This window comes from Salvia miltiorrhiza, chromosome 2, assembly GCF_028751815.1.
Source record: "Salvia miltiorrhiza cultivar Shanhuang (shh) chromosome 2, IMPLAD_Smil_shh, whole genome shotgun sequence".
NCBI classification, from domain to species: Eukaryota; Viridiplantae; Streptophyta; class Magnoliopsida; order Lamiales; family Lamiaceae; genus Salvia; species Salvia miltiorrhiza.
Window position 1 is genome coordinate 10,986,334 of NC_080388.1, and position 25,544 is coordinate 11,011,877.

Below are 25,544 nucleotides of genomic sequence, written 5' to 3' on the forward strand. Positions count from 1 at the left end.
TGAAACTAAACTTGTGATCCAGAAGATATTATGTTTGTTGATTGATTCGTATCACTTGAATACCTGTCTTTCTTCGTCAAAAGGGGCTAAGCCTGTTATCCATTTTATTCGGATTTCACAAGGTTTTTCCCTTGTTCATTTAAAATGATGAGTCGTACCCCAGTTATAGTTATTGTTTCAAGAATTGGGGTGTAACAAGGGTATAATGGTAAGTGTGACCAATTTTTAAATTTTTTATCTTAATAGATAATTTTTATTTTTACTATTCCAAAGTGGCTATTTTCAAAATCCACTCAAATTAATACACAATTTTAAGTATAGATAATTATTAATAAAAAATTAAAAATTATATCAAAATTCATATATTTTATTTTTCTCTCAAGATCCTTACATTAGTATATTTTAATTAAGATATCTAATTAAATTAGATTGACTAAAAGTCATTCACGCATATAGTACAAACAACCAATAAATTTTGCGACATATATGAGTGAATAAACCTATAGGCTATATTTTTTTTTTATTAAAAAGCGATTTTATTAAAAGGAAAAGAAAAACCTAAAAAAACCCTTGAAAGCACAGGAGAAGCAGACTAAGGGCCGAGCCTCATTAAAACCTTTCTACAGAAAACCCAAAGGGAAAAACCGTAGAAAGGAAAAAGAGTACCCGTCTAAAAAAACGAAAAGAAGGGGGGAGAGAGCGGAGGGGTAAGTTTCCGGAACTCCGGCCTAACCATCGTCCCCAAACCAACCCGGCTCTCACCCCGCAAAAAAGACCGAACAGGGGCAACTGGCCGGTGAGACGCCGTCGCCAAGAAGCCCAGAAAGGAAAGCTATACGGCCGGTTAGACGCCGTCGCCGTTAGCTCGAACAAAGAAGACAGACAAAAGTAAGCAACACGGCCGGTTAGATGCCGTCGCCGTGAGCTTACCACAGAACCAAGATCAGAGCTAAAGTGATAAAACATCGGCCGGTTATACTCCGTCGCCGAGATTACCACCCAAACAAAAACCGAAGAAATAAAACGAATAGTTTCGGCCGGAATGAGGCCGTCGCCGGAAACTAAAACGCTGTGAAAACTCCGATTGTGCGATCTGCCCAACAAGTAACGACCACGCCAAAAGCAACACCAAAAACCAAAGTCGCAGCGCAGCTCATCAATGCAGCCCTTCCAAAACGCCCACGATCGCCATCCAAGCAACAGCTTCCAACTAATCACACCAAAACCAAAGCTCACGTCGAAGGAAAACACAATGCAAATCACCGCCGCAAACTTCACACCGCAGAAACAACTCCAGACCACCCCCGAGCAAAGAACAATGGCCATCCAAGCTCGAGTGCCATATGTTCGACGAAAGACCATGACCAGCAAACAACAGCCAAAACCGCCCAGAAAGTGACGAAGACAAACTACCTCCGAGCACCAACTGTTCGACGAAATACCAGAACCAAGCACGCCTCCTGTAAGAACCCGACCACCGCGAGGAGCCTGACTATCCTCCATCCAAACAGCCCACCCCGTGCACGACAACAAAAGGACAAGATCCTTATTCACCAAACCCCAAAAAATCGACATATCACCACACCGAAAAAACATCGCAGCCACGCTGCCACCCCCTATCATACTAACGGGAAATACGAACATAAGAGTGCATAGCCATATCTTGCCGAACGACATCTTTTATCTCTTCAATCTCATGAGGCCACCAGCCCTCGTCACGCGAAGGGTTCGCCATTAAATCCGCAGCCTTGTTTCCTTCCCGAAAAATATGTGTGATGTGAAGCTGAAACAAAGACAGGGAACTCAGAGTGTCGTCCCAGGAAGCTTTGAATCTCCAAGGCACATCCTTAGATCTTTCACGTAGCAGACCAACTACATAGGTGGATTCAGACTCAATCCAAAGCATCGTCCAGTGTCTCATTCGAGCAAAACGAATAGCCATAATAACAGCCAATAATTCTGCTTCAAAAGCATAGCCCATGCTGTACTTGTAATGGAAACATCCTCGAACCCATCCCCAGTGATCGCGGAATACTCCTCCATATCCAATAGCACCCGGCGCCCCCATAGCTGAGCCATCCGTATTGACTTTCATCCAAGGCGCCGTAGGCGGCCACCGGCTGACCGTGATATAATTCGGCGGAGGCGCAGCTCTACCTTTAATACCAATATTCCTTAAAACAGTATAATCCGCCCAACTATTGTCCATGTGACCAAGCTTCTTAAAATTCATTTCCATCTCCAGGAAAGACACTCTCACCACATGAAGAATGCGCTTCGGACAAAAATTAAAATTGTCAAAGACACACATGTTACGTTGACTCCAAATAGCCCAAATCATGGCAATAATCCCACCTTTCCAGAAATTATTAATTTGAGAACTCAGCTTCCTACTCCAAGCAAGAACCAAAAAACTATGAATATCAGCCGAGTGTAAGGCCTCCAGAAAGTTAAACCACTTTAAGAACTCGGTCCAGACAGGTCTCACAAGCGCACAATCCCAGAAAATGTGTGCCGACGTCTCAGAGTCTCTATGGCAGATAGGACACCTGTTCGGAGTGATCATTCCGTGTCTAATAAGCCTATCAAAAGTCGGCATTCTATCATGTAACAATCGCCAGCACACCAACGATCTACGAACCGGAATGAAGGGCTCCCAAATCCACTTTCCCCAAGAGACCGTAGGAAACTTATGCCCATGATGGGAAAAAGCAAGAGCAGCCATCACTTTCCCTTGTAACGAAGGCTTCCAAAATCTCGTGTCCGAGTCTCCAATAGGTAATAACAGAATGTCGCAAACCACTATCGGATAGGAATTCACAAACGCTTGAGTAAAATGCCAAACTCCATCAAAGAAATAATCCGCAACAGTTTGAGTAAGAGCCTCCTTCAAAAAGAACGGCACACCACATTTTTCTGCAATTCTGTACCCAAGCCAGTCATCTAACCAAAAGAGAGTAGAGTCACCTTTACCAATGTAGCTGAACGAATCCCAGATAAGCTCGCTCGTTTCCTCACGTAGCCCATTCCAAACCGAGGAGGGAGCCACTGCTTTCACTTTGCAACAAGGAGTGAGATACCTACGTTTCATAATATCAAAGCCAAAGCTATTCCCTTCAATAACCTTCCAAGCCATCTTCATAAGAAAACTCTTATTCATAGTCACGAAGGAGCGGATTCCCAAACCACCTTCAGCCTTAACAGCACAAACTCTATTCCAATTAACAGAGCAAGAAGGTTGCTTACTAACATCACCATTCCAAAGGAAATTTCTGCATTTAGCATCTAAATCTTTCAGCAGAGAACGGGGCCATCTGAAAACCATCATGGAGTGGGTGAGAGAGCTACTAATGACCGAATTGATTAAACAAAGTCTACCCGCCATGGAAAGCTGTAAACCTTTCCAGCGAGCAAATTTATTAATGATACGATCATGAATCGCTTGGAGGTGCGAAGCCTTGGGTTTGCCACGAAAAATCGGAACACCCAGATAAGTGAAGGGCAAATTCCCAGTAGTAAGAGCCAAGATCCGAGTCACCTGCCTCTTAGTTCTCGCAATAACACGGTCCGAGAAAACGATCTGGGATTTTGAAGGACTGAAAATTTGACCAGAAATATCACCATAGTAATTCAAGATCTTCAGCAAAGTTCTAGCATTAGCTTTGGTGGCCTTGCAGAAGATCAGGATGTCATCCGCATAGAAAAGATGCGTAGGAAAATTCACCCCTCTACTGAATTGCATAGGCACAAGATGCCCAGAGCGGACGCAATTATGGATAAGTCTACTAAGGGCGTCTTCAGCAATTCCAAACAGAATGGGAGACAACGGATCCCCTTGTCTAACACCTCTAGTGCAACCAAAGAAACCCCGGAGATCCCCATTATAGAGGATAGAAAGCCGAGCCGAAGACAAAATAACCTCAATCCACCTAATGAACCGATGATTGTAGCCACAAACTCTTAGCACGTTCAAGAGGAAACCCCATCTTAACGTGTCAAACACCTTGGAAATATCCACTTTACACGCCATATTTTGGCCATTGCAAGAACGTCTCAAACAATTGATGCCCTCCGAGCCAAGCATAATACAATCGTGGATCGACCTTCCACTAATGAACCCAAATTGGTTATTCGAGACATGTTGAGCAGCCACAACACCCAGCCGAGTCGCCAAGACTTTTGAAATTATCTTAAAAAAGAAATTCGAGAGGACAATAGGCCTTAAATCAGTAACCGAAGTTACAACCTCTTTTTTGGGGATCAAAATGAGAGTACTAGCATTGCACCCAAGCGGAAGATAAGCGCAGGAAAAGAAAGTGATAACAGCTCGCCAAACATCTTTCTTAATAATATCCCAGCAGTGTTGGAAAAACTTTCCAGAGAAACCATCAGGCCCCGGGGAACTGTTAGGATCCATTTGAAAGACAGCCGCAGTGATCTCTTCTTCATTCGGAATGGCAGACAACAGATTATTATTCTGTTCTGAAATAACATGATCCAGAATCGCTTCAACCTCCACGATATCCGACTGGGGATCATTCTCGGTGAAGAGGTTGGTGAAAAAATCCATAATGTGATTCCCAATTCTATTCTGATCGACACACGTATTCCCATCAATCATAAGATGCGAAATGATGTGAGGTTTCTTTTTATATCTGAGCATACTGTGGAAAAACGCAGTATTCCTATCCCCATCTTGCAGCCAAGAAGAACGGCTTTTCTGTTGCAGCAGAGAATTCTTCCGGGAGAGTTCCGAATTAATGCAAGCTTGCGCCCCAATTTCTTTATCAAACAGATCTTCAGTATAGCCCTCAGCAGCAATTTTCTCCTGAATCTCCATAAGGTCCTGCTGCTTCTCCATAAGCATAGTATCAACATTGCCGAACGTGCTTTTGTTCCAGCTACGAATCTCCGTTCTCAATCTTTTCAGCTTAGCCATAACTGCAAAAATCGGACAGGAACTATCCATCGTTCTAGACCACGAAGCCTTAACTAACTCCAAGAAATCCGGATGTAACGTCCACATATTCAAAAACTGGAAGAACCTCCTGTTGTTCATATGATTAGAATGGCAGCTCAACACAATAGGAGAATGGTCCGAAGTGTTCCTAGGCAGGACGTGAGTGAAGGCCGCGCTCCAGGAATTAGCAAAACTATCAGAAAAAAAAGCCCTATCCAGCTTAGATTCCACATGGGAGGGCATAAATCGCCGACCCGACCACGTATATTTCAGACCAATAGTGGGCGATTCAATGCAACCCAAAGCGTTAATGAAATCGCTAAATTCCTCACAAGAAGTAACATTGGGCCTGCAGTTACTGCTTCTTTCATGCGCTCCCTTAACGGCATTAAAATCTCCCATCACCACATAACAGCTCACAGCATGATCCAGAATGTCAATCCAGAGAGCTCGTCTCAGCAAATACGTAGAAGCCCCATGCACAACAGCCACCCGAAACATCTTGTTCTGCCAAGCACAATCAATAATAACCACTTGATCCGAAGCAAAAACCAAAGAAGTGCGAGCATCAGGCTGAGAAAAAATCCATATGTTAGAACACACATTAATACGCGAGTTTTGAAAACAAGGCACCAAATTAAGAGACTTCCAGAAACTGCTGGGAATAATCTGAAACGCTGTCTTGGGTTCAATGATACCCAGCAACAAAGGAGAGAAAGAGCGACAGTGCTCCTTTAAGACAAGTTTAGATTCATCCGTGAAGCCTCGGATGTTCCAAACCAGCAGATTCATAAAAAAGATTAGTTGTTTGTGGTTAGGGATTCCTCCCTCTCCACTTCTTCTGCCCAAGATTTCGCCGCAATCTTTGTCATCATTTTGGCGCTCGACGATCCATCATTAGTAATCACAAAATCCCGGGGTGTTCCTCCAGCCTCCCAAGCTTTATAGAGTTGATCTTTTATTAGCTCCATCGATTCAGCATTAGGCTCGGCTCTCATGTGAGGTGGTCGTCTGAGACGACTTTTAATGTTCTCCGCATTCGGATCCAACTTACGATCGTTTGCCCCGGAGGTCTGCCTCTCTTCTTTGCAGTTTGCAAAGGTTCCTTATGTTCCTTGCTGCTTCTCTCTGCACTCATATTCTGCTCCACATCTACATTCTGCAAAATAACATCTTTCACCAACAGATGTTTCTCGCTATTCTGAAACTTCTCCGCCGCTTCCTTCGTTCCAGTCTTCTGCGTTTCAGCCGGAGTCTTCATCTCCTTTTCCGTATCCTTGGGAGTATCAGTCTGAACCACCTGTTGGTCATCTAACAAACCAGAATCTTTAGGATCCTGCTCCATCTCTATATGCTCCACATCCTCGTCCTCCGAATCCAATTCATCAGCAGTGTTCTCAGGCCCTATCTGCTGTAACTCATTCTCCTTAACAGATTTGTTGATATCTTCAAGAATATCCGACTCTGAAAGATTCTGAATATTCAACACACTAAATCTGTTATCCGATGTCCTCTCTTTCGCCTTATCCGGTCTAGGTTGCCATGTCGACTTCGTCTTTCCATACTGTGAAACCTCCTCCCCATTGGGTTTTCTTTTTTCTGCGGCAGCAACCTCCACGTTTCCCTCGTTGAAGTTCTCCATTTGCTCAATCGCTTTTCTAACTATACGTTTGTTACATTTATCCAGAGAATGGCCCGTGATTTTACACTTGGTGCAAAAGTGTGGCAATTGTTCATATCCAATCTCGACATAAAAGGATTGATCCGGACAATCAACGTGAATCGAGTCTGGTAGAGGTAGGGCCAGATCAACCTCCACTAAAACCCTAGCAAAGTGTCCGACATCTCCATCCGCTGTAACTCCATCCACTTTGATAGGCACTCCCACAGAATTACCAATACTCGATATGATCTCTTTAGTCCAATATTCAACTGGCAAATAGTAGATTCACATCCAAACTTGACAAATCGAAGATATTTCTTTGTACGGATCGAAATTCCTGACCCAATCACGTAGTCTAAGCGTTCCCGAGGTCAAGTTCCAAGAACTCTTACGTTTAGCAATAGTCTTGTCTGCTGCGGTAGTGAATTTCAGAGTGTAAAAGCCTTTACTCATAGGTATAAGTTTCCAATCCGACTTCATCTGCCATAGCGCTTGTAGTTCGTTTTTAAGATCCGAAGCCAACCTAGGCTTTTCTCCTTTGCGTAAGAGAACTCTTCCAATTAGCGCATGTTGGAATTGCTTGATGCTATCTTGATACATTGATTCCGGAATCTTGATGGAGATAACTCCGTTGTTGACAACCGGTTGAATAATGGCGCATCGATGAACAAGAACATCCGGTTTTCTTAGGGACGGCGGTCTTATGATGTTGGCGTAGGAGATTTTCTGAGGGGCGTCTTGACCTTTCCGCTGTTCGCTGTCTCTTTCTGGAATACCCTTCGGTGAAAGATTCTCCCGAGACGTCAAAAAATCAGCATCCTTATGGAGAGTCATCGCAGCAGTGTTCAAAACCCTAGACGAGTTTGTGATATCCGACCGCCGAGAAGCAGTATGACTTTGTGATTGCGGAGAGAAGTTGTTTGAAACCACGGGAAGATTCAGACGAGAGTTATCCGAGGTTGGCGGCAAGGCCGCCGGAAGGCTATTCACTGGCGAAGTCATTGGACGAAACTAGGGTTTCGAAAACTTGAGAGAGAAGTCATCCGCTCTTTTCGTCATCGACCAAAATAAAAACATCTACCTATAGGCTATATTAATACTAATATATAGTCCTCACTTACTTATAATTAATTATGGTGTCCTCAATTTAAGAAAAAGCGTAGATTAAAGTGGAGAAACACACATATATTACGATTCAATGTAATCGTAGACCAAAGTTAAAAAAACATCGACATACACAACACTAGCATTTGCATCCCGTGCAATGCAAGGGAAAATATGTTTAATTTTTATATTTATATAAAATTAATGCTAATTCAATTATTATACTTGTAAATATAATAAAAAATTAATTTTAATTGAAGGTGTCAAAGGACCGAACAGTTTAGTTTGATACTAAACAACAACCACTTGGCTTGACTGGTGTCAAGAAACCATCTGTTTAGTTTCTTGGTACTAAACAACCACTCAAACACAATTTTCTCTTGTTTGAAAAAAGGTTTGGACACTTCCAACTAAGACTACTGAGAACATGCTCTCAAGTAATCTATACTAGGCTAATGCTATAACATGAGGTGCCTAGTCTATTAAGAGAGTTTTGATAATCAGCTAGACTGATTTTACAACGATAATTTACTCTCTTCTTTGATTCGAAATTTATCTATCTATGGAAGATACTGGCTCTCTAATTTGACAGAGCTTCAGCGTATGTATTCGAATCGGTCCTCCCTAGATTGAAGGTTTTCCTCGAGCTCTATTTATAGCGAAGTCTTGAATAGATCAGTTGGAGAGATGGTCTTCAGGATTTCTACCGTTGTGGGACATTCTGTGCTTTGGGCTGAGGCTTCAATCTGCTTTGCTCCTAATTGGTTAAGAGTTTGAGTCCACTTTGTCCTAGGAGCATGGTGTGTCAGTACTTTGGCACCAAAAAGAAAAGTTGGCATACTGGAAAGGACGATCTTCAAATCTGATGCATTTAATGCAGTTGTAGAAGCATTTAATGCGGATCTCTGAGCTTCAGTCTGAAGAAGAAAGTTGACTAATAAAGCTTCAATAATCAGTCGTGCTTTTATCTTTTACTTGATCAGTCGTTGACTTCAGTAAGGTTGTCCTTTGTATCTCCAGTATCTTTCCTCGGTTGATGAGTCTTCAGTCGAGCTTTGATCTTCAAAGTCTTTAGTCTTTAGTTTCTTCGGTCCATGTCATCGAGAAACTACAGCTATCAGTTACCTTCATTCTAGTCAAAAGATTGAACTATAACACTTGAGTTCAAGTAAGAGGAGAAAATAAATCTAAGAGTTTTGGGATCATCAAAACTGGAATCGGATATTTCTTATATTTTCCAACAATGTGGGTTGTAAACTCCAAGTAAAGCACACATAAATATCAATGAGCTTCACGAAATCAGTGCAATTAAACACATATTTATACATCATCAATAAAACTCCAAACTTTTTAGCTGAATCTAGGTTGTAAACTCCAAGTCAAGCATCACTAAAATGCAGCCACACAAGCAAAACTCCATATATTTTTCCTATTGCCACTATAAAACAGAGTATTTAAATCGAAGAAACAACAGAGAAAAATCCAGCACATGCGTGATTACCTAGCTAATACGAAACAGAGAAAGAGCAAATCAACAAATCGTCGGCGTCGGCGTCTGTAAATTGAGTGGCTTACGAAGGATCTGTGGTAGACAGTGTAGATTAATATTGTGCAAATTCAAAAATTTATATGAAAAATCAAGGTGTAGAGCTATATGGGAAGGATGAAATCCGGAGAGTTGCCTTTCCAAATCTATCACTCCCAATTACTTACCTTGATTCATGAATATGTAGTTGTGGGGAAGAGACATTTGCAGCCATGGATGAAGGAGCTCCCAAATTTGTGCCATCGAAATTGAGAGAGAGAGAGAGAGAGAGCGAGAGAGACTGAATCTCTCAATTTAAGTGCCGATTATTTGAGAATAGGTTCAAGATTGATTGAATAATAGAGAAATCTGAGAAAAGAAACGGCTGATTGATTAATATTGTGAGAGAAATCATTGATGGGTTGAAGAACATAACAGAAAGCTTAGTATTTTATGAAGATTAACGGCTGAAGATTATATGTTGATTGAATGAATTTTTGAGAAGATGATATAATACAAGTGAGTGAGTAACCCGGCTGATCTGTAAATCTTAATTAATTATTAAATCTATTTTAAATAAATAAATAGATAATTAAACGATAGATTACTAATGGATTAGGAAATGAGGTTAATTGCCGTTAAATCCATATACTTTTTCAGTTTTCGGTTTTTTCCCATAACAAAAAAAATCTAATTTAAAATCCATGAATTGGAAAATCGATAGTAAATTTCCCCCGCGTCCGATTTTCGGCCATCGGCGAAATGAGTCGGATCCTATGTGGCATGAGTCAGATTCTATGTGGCGCAATTGAATTATAAAATCAGTCAATCCAAATCCATGTCATCTTCCAGATTCTGTGCAATATTTCTTCAAAATCATACCCACAAAAGCCATGTCACTCTTTAAACTTAACACCTGGATTGAATTGCACCACATAGGATCTGACTCATTTCGCCGATGGCCGAAAATTGGACGCGGGGGAAATTTCCTATCGATTTTTCAATTAATGGATTTTAAATCAGATTTTTTTTTTGTCATAGGAAAAAACCGAAAAATGAAGAAGTATGTGGATTTAGCAGCAATTACCTAAGAAATAATCGGTAGCGCTTAGTAGATTTCAAAGAGAACAAAATGTAGTGATTTGAGAGCGCCACGTAGAACAGACAATGACTGTGGGCTCTCAAAAATGCAATTTATTTAATAATAGATAGATTACCTACACACTTAAAACACTAATCTACAACTCCTTAATTCTCGTGTCGAAAACAAATGCATCAAGATTCGTGGGACGGAGGGTGTATTAAACAAGTAATATGAATAGTTGGATACTATAAACAATGTATTATATTTTTTTCCATATATTTCTTATTTATATACACATATATATAGATATATAAAATATATATCTACATTAAAAAAAAATGGGAGAGGGCTTCAGTCCCCTGGATCTGCCAGTGGTCTTGACTATGTTTGATTTTTTCAAAGACCATGATATAGTGTTGTAGAAAAAGCCCAAATTTATACTCCCTCCGTCTATGAAATAAACTCCCAGTTGGGGTTCGGCACGGAGACTAAGAAAACTGAAAAAGGTGTTGTGAGTGAGATAAAATGGTAGTTGACCAAAAGTGATAAAGGTGTTGTGGGTGGGCCCATAAGTGATAAAAAGTACTCCCTCCGTCCGCGATATCGTTTCCACATTTGCCATTTTGGTCCGTCCGCGATATCGTTTCCACTTCCATTTATAGTAGTAGGGTCCACATACACTTTATTCTCTTAACCTTATATTTTCATCTATTTACTAATCCAACCTATAATTAATTTAGTAACATGCCATTAACCTTTTTCTTTCTGTATCTACCGATTAACAACACAAACTCTTTTTTTTTTGAAACAAACTTTCTATCTACCGATCAGAAAGAAACCCTATCACTTGAACAATGATTTCCATCGAAGAATTATCGATGGTCGCCACTGAATCCGCAACCGCAGATGAGTCAATGGTGGATGAAACTGAATTCGCCGACGTTGAGGACTCAATGGTGGATGAAACTAATTTCGCCGTTGTTGAGGACTAAATGGTGGACGAAACTGATTTCGCCGTTTTTGAGGACTCAATTGTTGACGAAACTGATTTCGCCGTTGTCAACGAACCCTACCTGCTAGAGGAATTAAGGATTCAAGCCCCAATTGATTTGCTGGAAGCTCGATTCAACGGTGTTGTCGATGATTCACCCATGCCCAAATATGAAATTGGTGTCGGCCTAGATGAAGAGATGCTGATGGAAATTGAATTGAGAATTCAAGAAGAAATTGATTTGCTGGAAGCTCGATTCATCGGTGCTACCTCAGATCCGTGAGACGGTGGTTTAAGCCACCACCAGGTTGTGATCCTTTGAGTTTAATAAGGCACTTTGATCTGTGATATGCATGTGTTGGTTCTGATTTGGGCTTTTTTGATTTTGATTGAATTTGTGGTGGCCTGAATTTTTAATTTTCAGAATTCTGCACCATTCGTAGTTTCTTTTCTCTGTTTGAATACACATAAGAATAGATAAAAGCTGATACTTAGATAATTCATAGTCAAATGTCAGTTTACATTCTAAACAACAATAAAAAAGACACCAAATGTTGCTTATGCTGTAAACATGTGGCAAAAACACCAAAAAGCCATGCTCCATATGTTTCTACTGTCCTAGAGCCCTCTGTAGAGGGCCTAAATCATAGCTTGATCCTGCTCCATTTTCATAATCCTTGAGATAATTCAAGCAATCCATAACAAGATCGTTTTCAACTTCAATACAATTGGGTAGTGTTCCTCTTCTTGCTAGTGCTTCCTTGCCAATATGTGGTATCTTGTAATTGTTGCATCTTTTCACTTTCATAATCTCTTTGTAGCACCCTTGCAAGGTGAGGAACACACTGTTTAATTTTAGTGGTAGTATCCCTGTCAAATGCATCCGTAACATTCTTCAATAAATCATCGACACCTTTGGAGGCTTTCTCATGCTGTAGTGTTTGAATAGCTCTAAAAAACCCAAGGTCATTCACATTCGTATTGGGCTATTGGCTGGCTGACAAACAAGTTGGATTCTGAATCCATCTCTATTTGCAGTTGCAATAAAGTCTGGATCAGTAGCTACTATATGAGGTTTTGCATTGTCTTGTTGGATTAGTATATCCTTGTTGAAACCTGTAGGCCATTTGGCTATGATGGTAGGTATTACCTGTAAAGATAAATGAAAATAATTGAATGATGAATGCATTTCAATGCATCTCATAATATGTAAATTTAACAAGAACAAACCTGATTGATAAATGCGTCTTTCATTATTGATCGTGTCACTGCTTGAATTGGTTTGGTTTACATAGTTCCTTTCAGTCAATTCTTTGAATTTCTTATTGCTGGCTCTTGGGTTGTAAATGGAAAAAAACCAAATTTCCCATCAAAAATCACTTCCCCATTCTCTGCTATGATTGGTCTGCTAACTGCACATATGAACATTACCTTTTCGATGAATCTCTTTGACTGGCAAGATCTATAAGGTTCATCTTCATTAGGTAAAAGGTAGTTTTTGTCTGAAGTTTTGGTTATTTGGAACCATTTTTCATCTATATGAACTACATTATGCATGCTTTGAAAGCTGATGGTTTCCCCTTGAACTTCAGCTTGCAATTGACTCAAACTCCATCTTAATCTTGCTACTTTGTTCTGATCAGTAAGTGTGGGTTTGATCGCATTTGTATGTGGCCTTAACTGCTTATCTTTAATCCATTCATGTAGTTTGCTCTTGCTGACACCCAACTTGTATGCCATAGTTCTTATGCTAGATCTTTCAAGAACAGAGAGACTTTTTACCTTATTAACATCGAGCTGCCATTTGTCCATGTGTTGTTTTTTCTTGTTTGGTAAAAAGTGCACAGGATTCCCCTTTTGTTGCTGCTCCTTGACTGCTGTCCAAATAGTCCTCACAGTTCTTGTGGATATTGCAAACTTCTCTACTGCCTCCTGTTGAACTCTGCGCCTTGGTGTTCCATTAATGGTGTTTTGCATCAAAAACTGAGCCAATAAATTCTTCTCATCACTAGTTAGACAATGAGGCCTCCTATAATCCGCCATTGGTGTTTTGTGTAATGAATGCAGTACTTGTGTATTTATTGTGTAATTGTAATGGGTTTGGCAGATTAGATTTTAGTTGTAGCTTTAAAATTTCCCTCCAACTTTTTAATCACATCAAAGTGGATTGAGAAAGTGGTGTTGGGAACCTTGTGGAATATCATAACCCTTGTTTTGATGATACCAAAATTCATAGGTCTTAATTGTAATAGACTAGAATTGTTTTGAACTCAAGTGTTAGAGTTCGTTTCTAGTTTAGCTTGCGGTGTCGAAGACTGAAGACTGAAGACTGAAGAACGAATGACTGAAGACTGAAGACTGCAGATACCAACTGAAGTATCAGTTGAAGAATCAGTTGAAGACTGATTACTTAATGCGCGCAATGGACTGATACTAAAGTCAAGTATCAGTTGAATATTCCTCCTAGGACTGATCTTCCAACGTTCAGAGGAAGCCACGTACGCACAAGTACATCCGCATTAAATGCAGAGATCTCAGGATCTTATCTCTGCAGAGGTCATTCCTATCTGGTGGTTACTTTTCAGAGACGTCACATCTCCTATCCATCAAAGAGAGCCGTTTCCACCCAGACAAGGAACCTCGAAGATTGAAGCCTCAGCCCAAATTCGAATTGCTCTCCAACGGAAGAAATCTTGGGGACGATTTACGCCAACGGATCTATTCAAGAGTTCTCCTACAAATAGCGCTCGAGGATCACTTCAACCTTCACCGATTCAACGACATAAGCTGAAGCTCTGCCGAAATTGCTACTCAGCCTTAAGCTTAAACTCCTCAAAGCTTGAATCGAAGAAGAGAATTCCAAAGCCTAAAATCAGTCACTGCTGATTACATACATTCTCTTAGGACCTTAGGCAAAACTCTGTTCACCTAGAAGCCAAAGGTCAAACTTGCTTCAAAGAACTTGTTCTTTGTAAGTATAGTTGACACTCGTTCAAACCTCCCCCTATAAGAGTGTTTTGAGTGATTCGGAGGTCAGAAGGGTTTTCTGTCTCTGAGAGTCTTAGCACGGGTTGTGCTAAGCAAGAGAAATCCGACGCGAGTGAAGCGTGGATACTGAAGAAGGGTTTTCTTCAGTGTACGGTTGTGTGCACCCGACAAGCACACGGTTTGGTTTGCAGTGCACACCTGTTAAGCACTTACGGAGTGGATTGTTGGTCTGATCAACCAACCGTGGATGTAGGAAAGGGTTTTTCCGAACCACGTAAAAGTCTCTGTGTTGTTTACAGCTTTCAGTTTTACATTCCTACTTGTGTTATTTCAATTGATAAACTGAATACTGATTAACGGCAAAGAGCAACCTAAAAACCAACAACGTGCTCCACCGAGGTTATTACGAAACTAAGTTTAATTTCCGCTGCGTATGATATTAGTCTGACTGATCTATCCTCTGATAGTCAGGAAGAGTGATATCATCTCTGTTTTAGCAAACACGACTGAAGCCCTTACTTGCATCAGTTAAGTTCCAGCAACTTAACTGATAACTCTTTACTGAAGAGCTTTCAGTATCAGTCGTCAACCCTGTTTGGTCAAAACTGATTTCAGTAAAACACGCGTCTTTGTTTGCATGCAAAGTTTCATTTTGATCTCTGACTGAGATCTCTCTGATTGAGGATTGTTTAAAAATAGCCCATAGGTGTATTCCCCCCCATACACCTATTCGAGACCCTCAGGACCTAACAATTGGTATCAGAGCAGGTTGTTCGCAAGAACTATCTGTATCTGATTAGGTTCTAATTGAACTAGATCCTAATGAGTAATGAGGGCATTTTGTTTTTGATCAAAATATTTTCTCAAGATTCCTCTTGAGATTGCTTGCTCCGTGTTCATTTTTTTTTGTTTCCTGCGTTTCTCCCCCCTGTTTTCTCTTAAATGTACAGGAACAAGAAAGACTCCTCCAGCGATTATGTTCATACATACTTTCGAGGAATCAACGGACTTGAGATGGGATCACTGGACTCTGATGAAGAAGATAGATTCATCTTTACAGAAGAAAATCAGAGTCCAACCCACTCACAGTCAGAAGGAACAAGCAGATATGATCAAAAACGACTAGAGTATCAACACCTAAGAACGAGATTTGAAAATCTCCTTAGGGAGCACAAACAGATCATCAGAGAGATTGATCTTGTGCAAGATGCTCGAAGGATCGTCATGCGCCACTTCATTACATATGAAGACGAAGAAGACAAAAGAGATGTACAGGAGCGCAGACTGATCAACAGACTGAAACTTTGTCAGTCTCAGAAACAAGAACTTCTACCTCGTCTCTAGGAAACAGAGATAGAATTTCAAAAAGGCGTCAGAAGTTTTTGAAGGAGTGATCCGAGAAGAATCACTTCAATACAGAAGAAAGATGAAACGTGAAAGGAACGTGCAACAACAGCCGACGGACTTGAAAACGAAGGAGAACCAGTCATAAAATTCAGGAGGAACTTGCACTTCAAACAACGAATCATTTAGTGGTTATCACTGTGTAAGCTTCTCTCAACAATCTTACTTGTATCTTTGACTGCTCTTCTTTACTATTTTCGGTTGTAGTGTGATTAGTCCGACGTGTCATTAGTCTTACACGTCCTTTTCCTTTTAATTGACATGTGCAAACTTCTTTCAAAACGGATGACACACGATCACATGATCCCGCCCTTTTTACTAACAAGCGGAGTGATCCACGTGCCACGTCCCCATTTGCACGGATTTCAAACGTTTATTGAAACCGCCTCATGCACGATCTCTCACACTCTCTTCAAAAACGTTTCATCTTCGACTAAAGATTTACTCAATCTCAGAGAAATCTTTTGTGCAAAATTCTTTGAGTGTGTCTTTCTCTGCAAGACTAACAGTGAGAATCCACAGTTCAATCTCTGTGAGAATCAATTTACAGATTTTTGCAGAAATCCTCTTCACTCAAACCTCCTCATGGGAAAATCAGCATCTCAACAAGTTGTGTGTTACGAATCTTTTGTAACACTAGGAGTCACTCCAGAATCTTACTGATTTCAACAAGATCAACGAGATCTTAGAACAACATGGATGGATGAAGTTCATTCAATGTTCTCCGGAGTTTCTTCTCGACGAGTCGATCATCAGAGAGTTCTACGACAACATCAAGACTGATGAATCGACTGGTGAACTTAAAATAGAAATTTATGTTTTCACAAATGAAAACTTCTCAAACTCCACGAAGATTTTCATCAACATCTCTCAAATGGCAAGAGAAGTGTTCAACCTCCCGACTGATGGACAACCCCATTCTTTGCCGTTGATGAAGCAACTAATCTCATGAGAGAAGCGCTGATGAACAATGCATCTGCCGACCGCAACATCACCAATGTTCTGAGCATTTCAAGACTACATCATCATCTCAGACCCATCGCCAAAATGATCAAGAAATGCTGGTTTGGCACTCTTGGATCCCCTGGTCATCTCTCAAGACCACACAAACTGGTGCTGATCGCCTTGCTGCAAAGAGGCCCATTCAACTGGGAAAAGGCCTACCTTCAGATTCTTGCTGAAGAAAAGAAGAAATCCCATTCCACCAAGCATCTGCGTCAAGGAACCAGAGTTTCAGCACTCATTCTTCACACCGTAAAAGAAACACAATGTTTCTGGAAGAACACCACTCAAGTGTCTTCCACCATCCATCTGTTTGAAAAACAGAAAAGCTCAATCAAAGGGAATGTCAGTATCTCACCTGAAATTCCTCTCCTCACTTCAGAGCCACGCTACAAGACTCGAGGCTCAATCAAAAGAAAGTTCGACAGTTTGTCATCACCAGTCAAGATCTCACTTGACAGTCCTCAGAGATCTCTCAAAGAGGATCATGAAGAAGCTGCACCAAAAGCTTCAGAAGAAGTGCTAATTCCAAGCACTGAAACGACTCAGCAACAGTCTCCCACTGTTCCTCCACAAGATGAAGGAAATCAACATCCAGAGGAGACGCAAGCAACCAATAACAGAGAAAATGATTCTGAAGAACTTCCTCTCAGAGGTTTCTTTCACTACTGTCTGGAAGGGTTCGACAAGAAGGCAAAGTTTGAAGAACCTGCTGACATCAATGTTGCATCCTCATCATTAGCCATTGTCAATCAAACTGCCCTTCTCAAAAACTTCGTGACACAACTGTCCGAACACTATATCACAACACTCTTTCCCTCAATCTTAGCTTCCCTGAATCCTGAAGAGTTTCAAGATCTTGTCAGTTACTTCTTCTTCATCTTCATCAAAACCCTGCCCAAATCTCAATACAAGGAAATTGATGAAGTTCTCACTGAAGGAGAAATGGAAGCATTGGAGAACAGCATCTTTGAGAAATTCAGAGTCACCAATGTTTGGGATGCTATTCACGACTGGGCACCCAACTTCAGACTGTATCTGATTTCCAGAGGTCTTCTCAAAGAAGATGATGCTGAGGACACTGAAGTCCACCATGAATCTCCACCGCATCAGACTGCTCCAGCCGACGCAAGAGGTGAAGAAACACCAGCTGAAGAGCAAGGACCTGCAAGAACTACCACCGATAAAAGATTTCAAATGCTGGACGAGAGGCTGCTCATCCAAGAAGAAGCAACATATGAACTGAAAGTCAAAATAGCTATTCTTGAATCAATAGTCACTCATATTCAACAGCAACTGGAAGTTCAGAACAAATACAGCAAGGCTCCTGAGTCTGATGACAAAGACAAACGAGAAGAAGATAAGAAGGGAAAATGGAAGATGATTGAAGAACCAAAAGGAAGTCCTCCAAGGAAGCTAAGCAAACAACTCCGCATCAACTAAGGACTAAGGAGGATCAAGGAATGTCATCTAATCAGAAACTCTTTATTTTGTATATGATATTCTTAGATTGTCTTAGTCCATTCTTCCCTGTTATGTTCTTCTGCACACTTTTGATACATTGTACTGATTTCAAGCTGACTTGTGATTATTCAGTCTCTATTCCCTTGGCCTAATTTACTTGAGTTGATTATGGATTATCTAATTTAGGGGGAACTCTGTTTAAGCTTTTTCAATACTTGACTGTTTTCCTGACTGATTGTTGGGAACTTGTTCGTATTCGCTTTATCTTCGACTGCTAAAGAAAATAGGACCTAACAATAGGGCTTATGTGTGATAATGATTTACTGACGGCTTTGCGTTTCGTGTTGGACTTTCAATTTCTGAAAAACCTCTTTTTGAGCATATCTTTTCAAATCATTGCACGCACTGTACGCTGCCTATTTTCAGTAAGAGATCATGCCATATATTCCATATCAGTATTATATCTCTTATTTTAAGGTACTCCTCTGACGGGCATTAATTACGGATGTCAAAATTCATTAAAACTGACTTGGCGCGCAGATTTCAAACCGCCCACGTCTTTTTGATTGCCCTAGGAAACTGTTCATCTCCCACGATCACACTTTCTCCATTACGGCCACTCCTCAATCTTCCATCACTTTTGCACTCTCTCTAACTTTCAAAATCCACAGCACTCTACTGTGAGATCACTTCCTGCAAAAATTTCTTCACATATTTCTTATTTCGAAATGGCCAAGACCAACATGAAGAAGAATGACAACAAGAAGGAGGCACCGAGAGAGAAAGAAGTCAGATATGAGCAGTCTGTGCACAAGGAATCTTTCGAGAAGAAGCCTGAATATGCAAAGGTCTCGACAATTATCCACCGGCATGGATGGACCAAATTCATCACCAGTGAACCAAAGTATCTTCTTGACGACGCTAGTCATAGAATTCTACAGGAATATCCAGTTCAACGATTCCGAAGAACTTATCTCAAAAGTCAGTATCATTACCGGGGCAAACCGTGTTGAAGATGACTCTCAACGTCTCTGAGATTATCATAAAACTGTTCAATCTCCCGAACAGTGGATCTTCCTTCTCCAGATTGACTGATAAGGAAGCCAACAAAATACTCAAGTCTGCACTGAAGGATGAATCCGAATCGACGGAAAGTCAAGTTACTCTTTCTCATCGTCATCTAGAGTTTGCCATGCTGGGCAAGATTATCCAGAAGTGCTGGATAGGTGCCACCGAAACTCCTGACAAAGCTTCTCAGCCTCAGAAGAATGTTATGGCAGCTTTTCTGGAGAACGAGTCCTACAACTGGGAAGAAGCTTATCTGAAGCTTCTCTACAATGAAGCTCACAACGAGGCCGGCGACGATAGTTCGACAAGAGAACAGGGTCTCCCAGATCATCATCGAAGGAACAAAGAAGCACAAATTTGTGCGATGGCCGAAGATGATTGAATTCACAGACAGTCCTCGTCTCTTCAAACCGGCAAGAAGAGAACCCAAATCTTCTCCGAAGACGAAGGTAATTGATATCTCTTCTCCAACATCATCTGAATCTGATGCCCCTGATTCACCACCATCAAATCCTCCTGCTCGCACGAATGTGCCTCGCCGAGTCCGTTCCATCCTCCCTAAAAAATCCTCCATGAAACCAATTGAGATGCCTTGGAAATACACTCCAAAACCCTCTCCAAAATCCAAATGAAAAGCAGTCTCGGAAGCTGTCCCAGAACCAGCTCCCACTGTTCTTGTTAAAGGTACTCGGGAAGTTGTTGAACTTCAGATTGAAGCTCAACAAAATGCTACAAATCACCTCAGTCGTCTAATTGGTGATTGTGATACGTCATTAGAAGTCTACCGGAACCTTCATAGATTCTTACGTATACCTTCCTGAAGACGGCGCCATGCCCACGAATCAACAGTCTTCACAGCTCTGAAGCCGAAGACTCGTTCGAGATGGAAGAGGCATCCCTGATCAGCCTCTTTCAAATTGAAAGTGTTTGGGATGTAATTCATGACTTCGACAGATTTGTCATGAATTATTTGTATTCCTCCAAACAATTCAGACGTCTCATGTCACTCAACAACGATGCTGGAACATCAAAGGCGTTTAAAGAGCCTCTCATCATCGAGCTTGTAACTGACGTTCTCAGCTCTCCAGTTGGCGACACTTCTCAACCGGCGAAATCTATTGCTGATCCTGCCGCCGCTGTGACACACACCCGTCGTGCGGTGCGGGCAAAATACTTGTGTATGCCCAGTACAGACAATACACGCTCCTACGTCTCACAACAAGATCTCAGTCTTAGTGGCAAGTGTAGGGTCGAATCCCACAGGGAGTGAGGAACCACTTTGTTCTCCAACGACAAACTGAGGTGTCACAATTCTCAATCTGTATACTCTGCACAAGAAATTAACAAGATCAATAATAACAAAGGGGTGAGGTTATTCGGTTAGGTCATAACTGTTGTTAACATTCGTTTCGGTCATAGGCATACTGATAATCCGTCCATGATCCATATAAACCCAAGGCGTGGCCCAAAGACATTGGGGCGTTTCAAGGGGTTATACTTCACATATAGGATGGTTGATCCCATTGTGGTCACTTGGTCCGAAGGTCACACATTCCCCGGTCACAAGGCAGTGCTTCACTTCTCCTTAGATGGTAGTCATACCCGTTACTCACCAAGTATGGCCCTCACCAACCTTCTCTCCCGAGGTTCCCAACTTCGCACTTTGAGTGACACATGCCTCCTGGACACAACCATTTTCGACTTTGTCAGCCGACCAGTCATAGACATGCTACGGCGCTGAGATTGCTTTCCTCGTTTGATAACCATGGCTTTATGCCTCGTCACAGTTGATGGATGGTCTCTAGAGAAGCCCAAGACTGAGGAAGGACAGTGTATCCCATCAATCCTTTCCCCACCTTCCGTATCTACAACGCCTTTTGTTGACGCTGCTCAGCTACTCGGTCATGGGTATACCGGTTGTCACGCCCTGGTATACCCTGGCCTTTGCTTGACACGGACAACGTTTTACCGAACGGAGATCACCCGTTAGGCCCCTACTGTCCATGGTTTCGAACAGATTCTTCCGGAACCACGAGATTCAACCGAAAGAACAAATGCCTCACGAATGCTTACATGTTAACAACAATTATTTCCACCCCTAAAACCTCACCTAAGGGATTACTCACACATAACAGAATTCATAAATACGAAATGAATTAAACACATTATAGAACAAAAGGAAATACTTGAATAGATAAATAATACCTAAGGCTTCAAGCCTTCAATCTTGTTCGAATGCAAACACAACAGAAATAGGGAAATAGTACTGAAACGTAAATTGTTTGGATGCCACACACGGCGAATCAGAGTAATAGCTAAAGTAAAATAGGAGTTCAAAAAGGTGCCAAGAGCTTGTGCACGCTGCACACATTAGTCTTTTATACTGCCGACTGGTCGAGGTCTAACCCTAGCTGCGCCGGTCTCAAATCTTCGCCGGGATCTTCTTTCCTTTTTTAGTTCAATCTTTGATTGATCCGATTGAAGATGGCGTCCAGCTGCAAGCTTAGTCAACCTTTCCTTTTCTTCAGATCCTTCTGGTTTCTTCCTCCATCTTCTACTTGCTTCTTCGGAATCTCCGAGATTTACTTTCCTTTCGTGGCTCTGGCTGTCTGCTTCTCATGGTGACGGTCAGGCGGATTGCTTTCTTCGGTGTGGTTCATACCAGGTGGTTACTTCAGGTTCCCATGCCCCAAGTTAGACTGGGGAGGTACTTGTTGGCCGAAGTTCCATGCTGGCAAACATGACTTAGCAATCTGGGCTCGGTAATGCCCATTCTGACCGCATTTTCTCCGTTTCCTCTCTACTGACCTTCCTTCCTCCATAACTTCGTTTTCCCCCTGGACAGACCTGTACTGACACAAATAAAGAGAAAAATAGGGCCAAATGGCCCAAAAGTCGAAGACGCATCACACCTACACACTTAAAGCATACTTGCCCTCAAGCATGTAGGTGGATTTACAGAAGACACGGACGAAAAAGGTTGAAAGAAAAGAAATAAAACTAAAAGACACGAAACTTGCATAGATTTCAGGATCAAATCATACCAACATGCATCATTCAGTTCAGTCAGACCACAAACCAGAGTAATGATCATGCATAAAGTGTGATAGTAGTCTTTCTTTTCGCTCAAGTACCGGGCTAAGTGTATACACTCATAATTTGCTGTGCCAGTTCTTCTAAGAGTTTGATTGAAGACTACAAGTTAAACACACTAGTATGACTCATTAGAGGGTCTTTGTTTGGTTGTAATGGGGTATACGGAGCTAAGGTGAGGTAAATATGGTTCAGTGGCTAATTTCAGTATCACCCTTACTCAGTATACACGTTCAGTGCAGCTACAACCAACCCTTTATTTCCCGCTTTCAATGGGGTTCATCTTTTCTTTGACTTTTTTGGGCAATAATTTTCATTCATCAATTTTTTTTGTGCCCAGATTTTCTTTCTTTTCTCTAATTCATTGTTTACCATTTTACGCACTTCATAAATTCTTTCTCCTAGATATAGCAATAGCAAGGCTCAAGAAAGAATGAATTCGGCTCAAATTGGCATACAAGGGATTCTTTTCACATTAAACAACAAAGAAAAATTTGGGGCCCTAAATCAAAGAAACGTGCCCAAATCACATAAGTCATGACTAGCAAAAATAAGTCCTCGAACAAAGTGCAGATTCCCTAGTCACAGCAAATTCTCACCAGAAACATGCAATTTTTTACTTTGGCCCTGATCTCACCGGTGGGGTACTCTCAGTAACCTCACAACTACCATCATGCATCATACTCAATCCACCAATTCATACCAAGACCGAAATCAGCATGCACAATCTCATCACCATCAAACAATGCAAGTAGACTCGACTCAAACACAGATTATAAAGACACTAAAACAAGAAAAGCAAAAGACAAAATAAAACCTAACCTAAGAGTTCAGGGGAAAAGTACTCAGTCGTTTTGGTCGGAGGATCTCGCCTCCGCATTCAGCCTCTCCTTGATTTCTTTAAAACCAGCTTCCATTGCTTTGAATCCTTCCTCCATGGCATCCCTCAGCGTGGCCACTTCTCCTCCCAGCATCACCAGCTCGTCCTTGATTTCCTTCAGTTCGACCGTCAGCTTGATAATCTCGCCACTGGTTGGGCGAGATGTTCCCTGTTCCTGTGCCACTTTTGGTTCAGGTCGAACTGAGCTGCCTTCTGGTTGGACCAAACGGTAGCTGCCTCTTTTATCCATCTCAACAATCCGCCAACGCACAAGCCGCCCGATATCAAATAGTCGGGTTTCTGCCACAGCTGCTTCATCCGGGGCCTTATCGTTGAAATTTGCAAGCTTCTTCGCCAGGAGAGTCACCAGCGGGCATAGGGAGAGGTACTTGTTGGTATGGGTTACCCCATACTGAAACTGTAGTGCCGCGGTGAACCCAAAGTTCACCCTCTTTCTCTCCACCATGCACCAGAGCAAAAAGAGCTCTTGCTGTGTGACTACGTTGGATCCCTCAATCCGGCCGTAAATGTTGTAGGCCAACCAACGATGGCAAATCTGCAGGGCTGGGTCGCGGAGTTCATTGGACTTGCTGATATTCTTCACATATTTGGCCCCCGTCGAGAGTTGGGACCAGTACTGGTCAATCTGACTGCGCCACTCGGGTGGAGCCATGGTTTCAGCTTGCTTATACTCATCATCGTACACCTCTTTGTCCTCGATCACTCCCAGGTGGATGTTCAAGTCATTGATGGAAAGTGGGAACATCTTCCCCCACAATTGGAAACGCAGGGTACCTGGTGTTTCAATTGAGTAGTTTCCCTTCGGCTTAAACTCCACCGTGCTCATGAACTCTTCCGACATATTCCTGAACGCTAACACATTCCACTTCAGAATTTTCCCCCAACCAATGCTCTGAAAATATCCCTCCACACGTTCTTTTATCCCGAAATCCTCCAGCACTTCAGTCACCAGAAAATACCAAGGGGTTATCTCCCGGTTCTGCAAAACGGCATACCTCTGACTATCCCTCGGTATGACCGTCTCCATGGTGCTGGGTCACACCACTCCCTTGCGCTTGACGCCCTTGGGTTTTGAGGTGATTGTGCTCGTCACCGGCTTAGCAGGGGCGATCACATCCTCTGAGTTGGAGCTTTCAACCGTCTCGGTTCTTTCCGGGTCTACTTCCATCGGCTCTTCCACTTCCTTGGCCTTCCCTTTTTCGGCTGCAGTGGGCTTCCTTTGTTTCTTACTCTGCTCAGCTTTTGTTCGGGTCTTACTGCCTGCCGGTGCTGGTCTGGCCTTAACTGGCAGCGGGGGCTTTGCAACATCAAGCTTTCTCTTCACTCCGGGTCTCTTGCTCTGGGGTGTCGGAATCTCTACCTCCTTCTCTTGAACGGCCTCAACTTCATCTACTTCATCAGCCTCCACCTCATCCACCTTCTCTTCTTCCCCCTTCTCCTCCTCCGCTTTCTCCTGTTCTTCCTCTTCCGAATCCTCGTAGGCTGTTCTCCCCTCCTGCATGGAGGTTTCTGGAAATTGCGGTTGAGGTTGGGCTTGAACAGGTGGTGGTGCGGCAATGGATCGCGCCGGAGTCCCCTTGCTCGCCTGAGTCTTCTTTGACTTCTTCACAGGAGGGGTGGGCTCGGGCTCCCCTTCGTCCGGTTGTTTTGACTCGGCGGCTGCTCTTACTACTTCATGCTCCTCTTGTAGAAGGACTTCAGCACGCCCTCTGTCCTCGGGCTGGATATTCAGCAAAGGGTCTTCGGTGATTTTTGTGGAGGTCTCCTCCGAAGCGGTTCGCCTGGTGGTACGCTTTGGAGGTGGGGGTTTGGTGCTTTTCTTCTTCGGTGGTTGGGTGCTTCCGGAGCCTGCTCCTCCTTTGGTTTTTGCCATTGTGATTTGCAGAAATCAGAAAGACTTAGAATTCGCGCGGAAGTTCTGGATTTTGTGGGGATTTTTGGGAGCAAGGTTTGCCTTTAGGAAGGGTGATCGGTAATTATGGAAATTTAGGGTTTGAGGCGAGTGGAGATCGTGGTGTAGCAGTTTTCGGAGGTTAGGGTTTGTGGGAAAGAAGATCGTGGGTTAAGGCTTTGAATATGGTAAGAGTGCCGGTTATGGCAGAAAAAGAAATTTTTAAGGAAAGAAAATCATGGTTAAAATTTGAATTTCAGATTTCTGCGGAAACCGAAGGGCTGCAGTCACATCGCCGCCTGCCTCTGACACGCTCACTTCATCTCCCTTCGTAAGCCCTCTTCCAGATCGTTCCAACCCCCAACTCTCCACCTACACACTTCGCAACGCAAAGTGGGCTCGGATC

General features: G+C 42.2%; 1 protein-coding gene and 1 long non-coding RNA gene across 2 annotated transcripts; one reads left to right on the top strand and one right to left on the bottom strand.

Annotated features, from left to right (window-relative positions):
* The first annotated feature begins 11,380 nt into the window (after positions 1-11,380).
* On the top strand, positions 11,381-13,502 carry LOC131013693 (uncharacterized). Its single transcript, XR_009097785.1, has 2 exons — positions 11,381-11,634; positions 12,920-13,502. It is a non-coding gene; the product is annotated as an uncharacterized LOC131013693 (long non-coding RNA).
* Positions 13,503-24,283: 10,781 nt separating this feature from the next.
* LOC131007989 (uncharacterized) lies at positions 24,284-25,120 on the bottom strand. The gene has a single exon (XM_057934896.1). It carries the CDS (start codon positions 25,118-25,120, stop codon positions 24,284-24,286), a length of 837 nt encoding a protein of 278 aa, XP_057790879.1.
* Positions 25,121-25,544: the final 424 nt, after the last annotated feature.

What these genes read in the sequence shown, in the direction of transcription:
- LOC131007989 (XM_057934896.1), bottom strand. Translation starts at nt 25,120, where the DNA reads ATGGCAAAAACCAAAGGAGGAGCAGGCTCCGGAAGCACCCAACCACCG.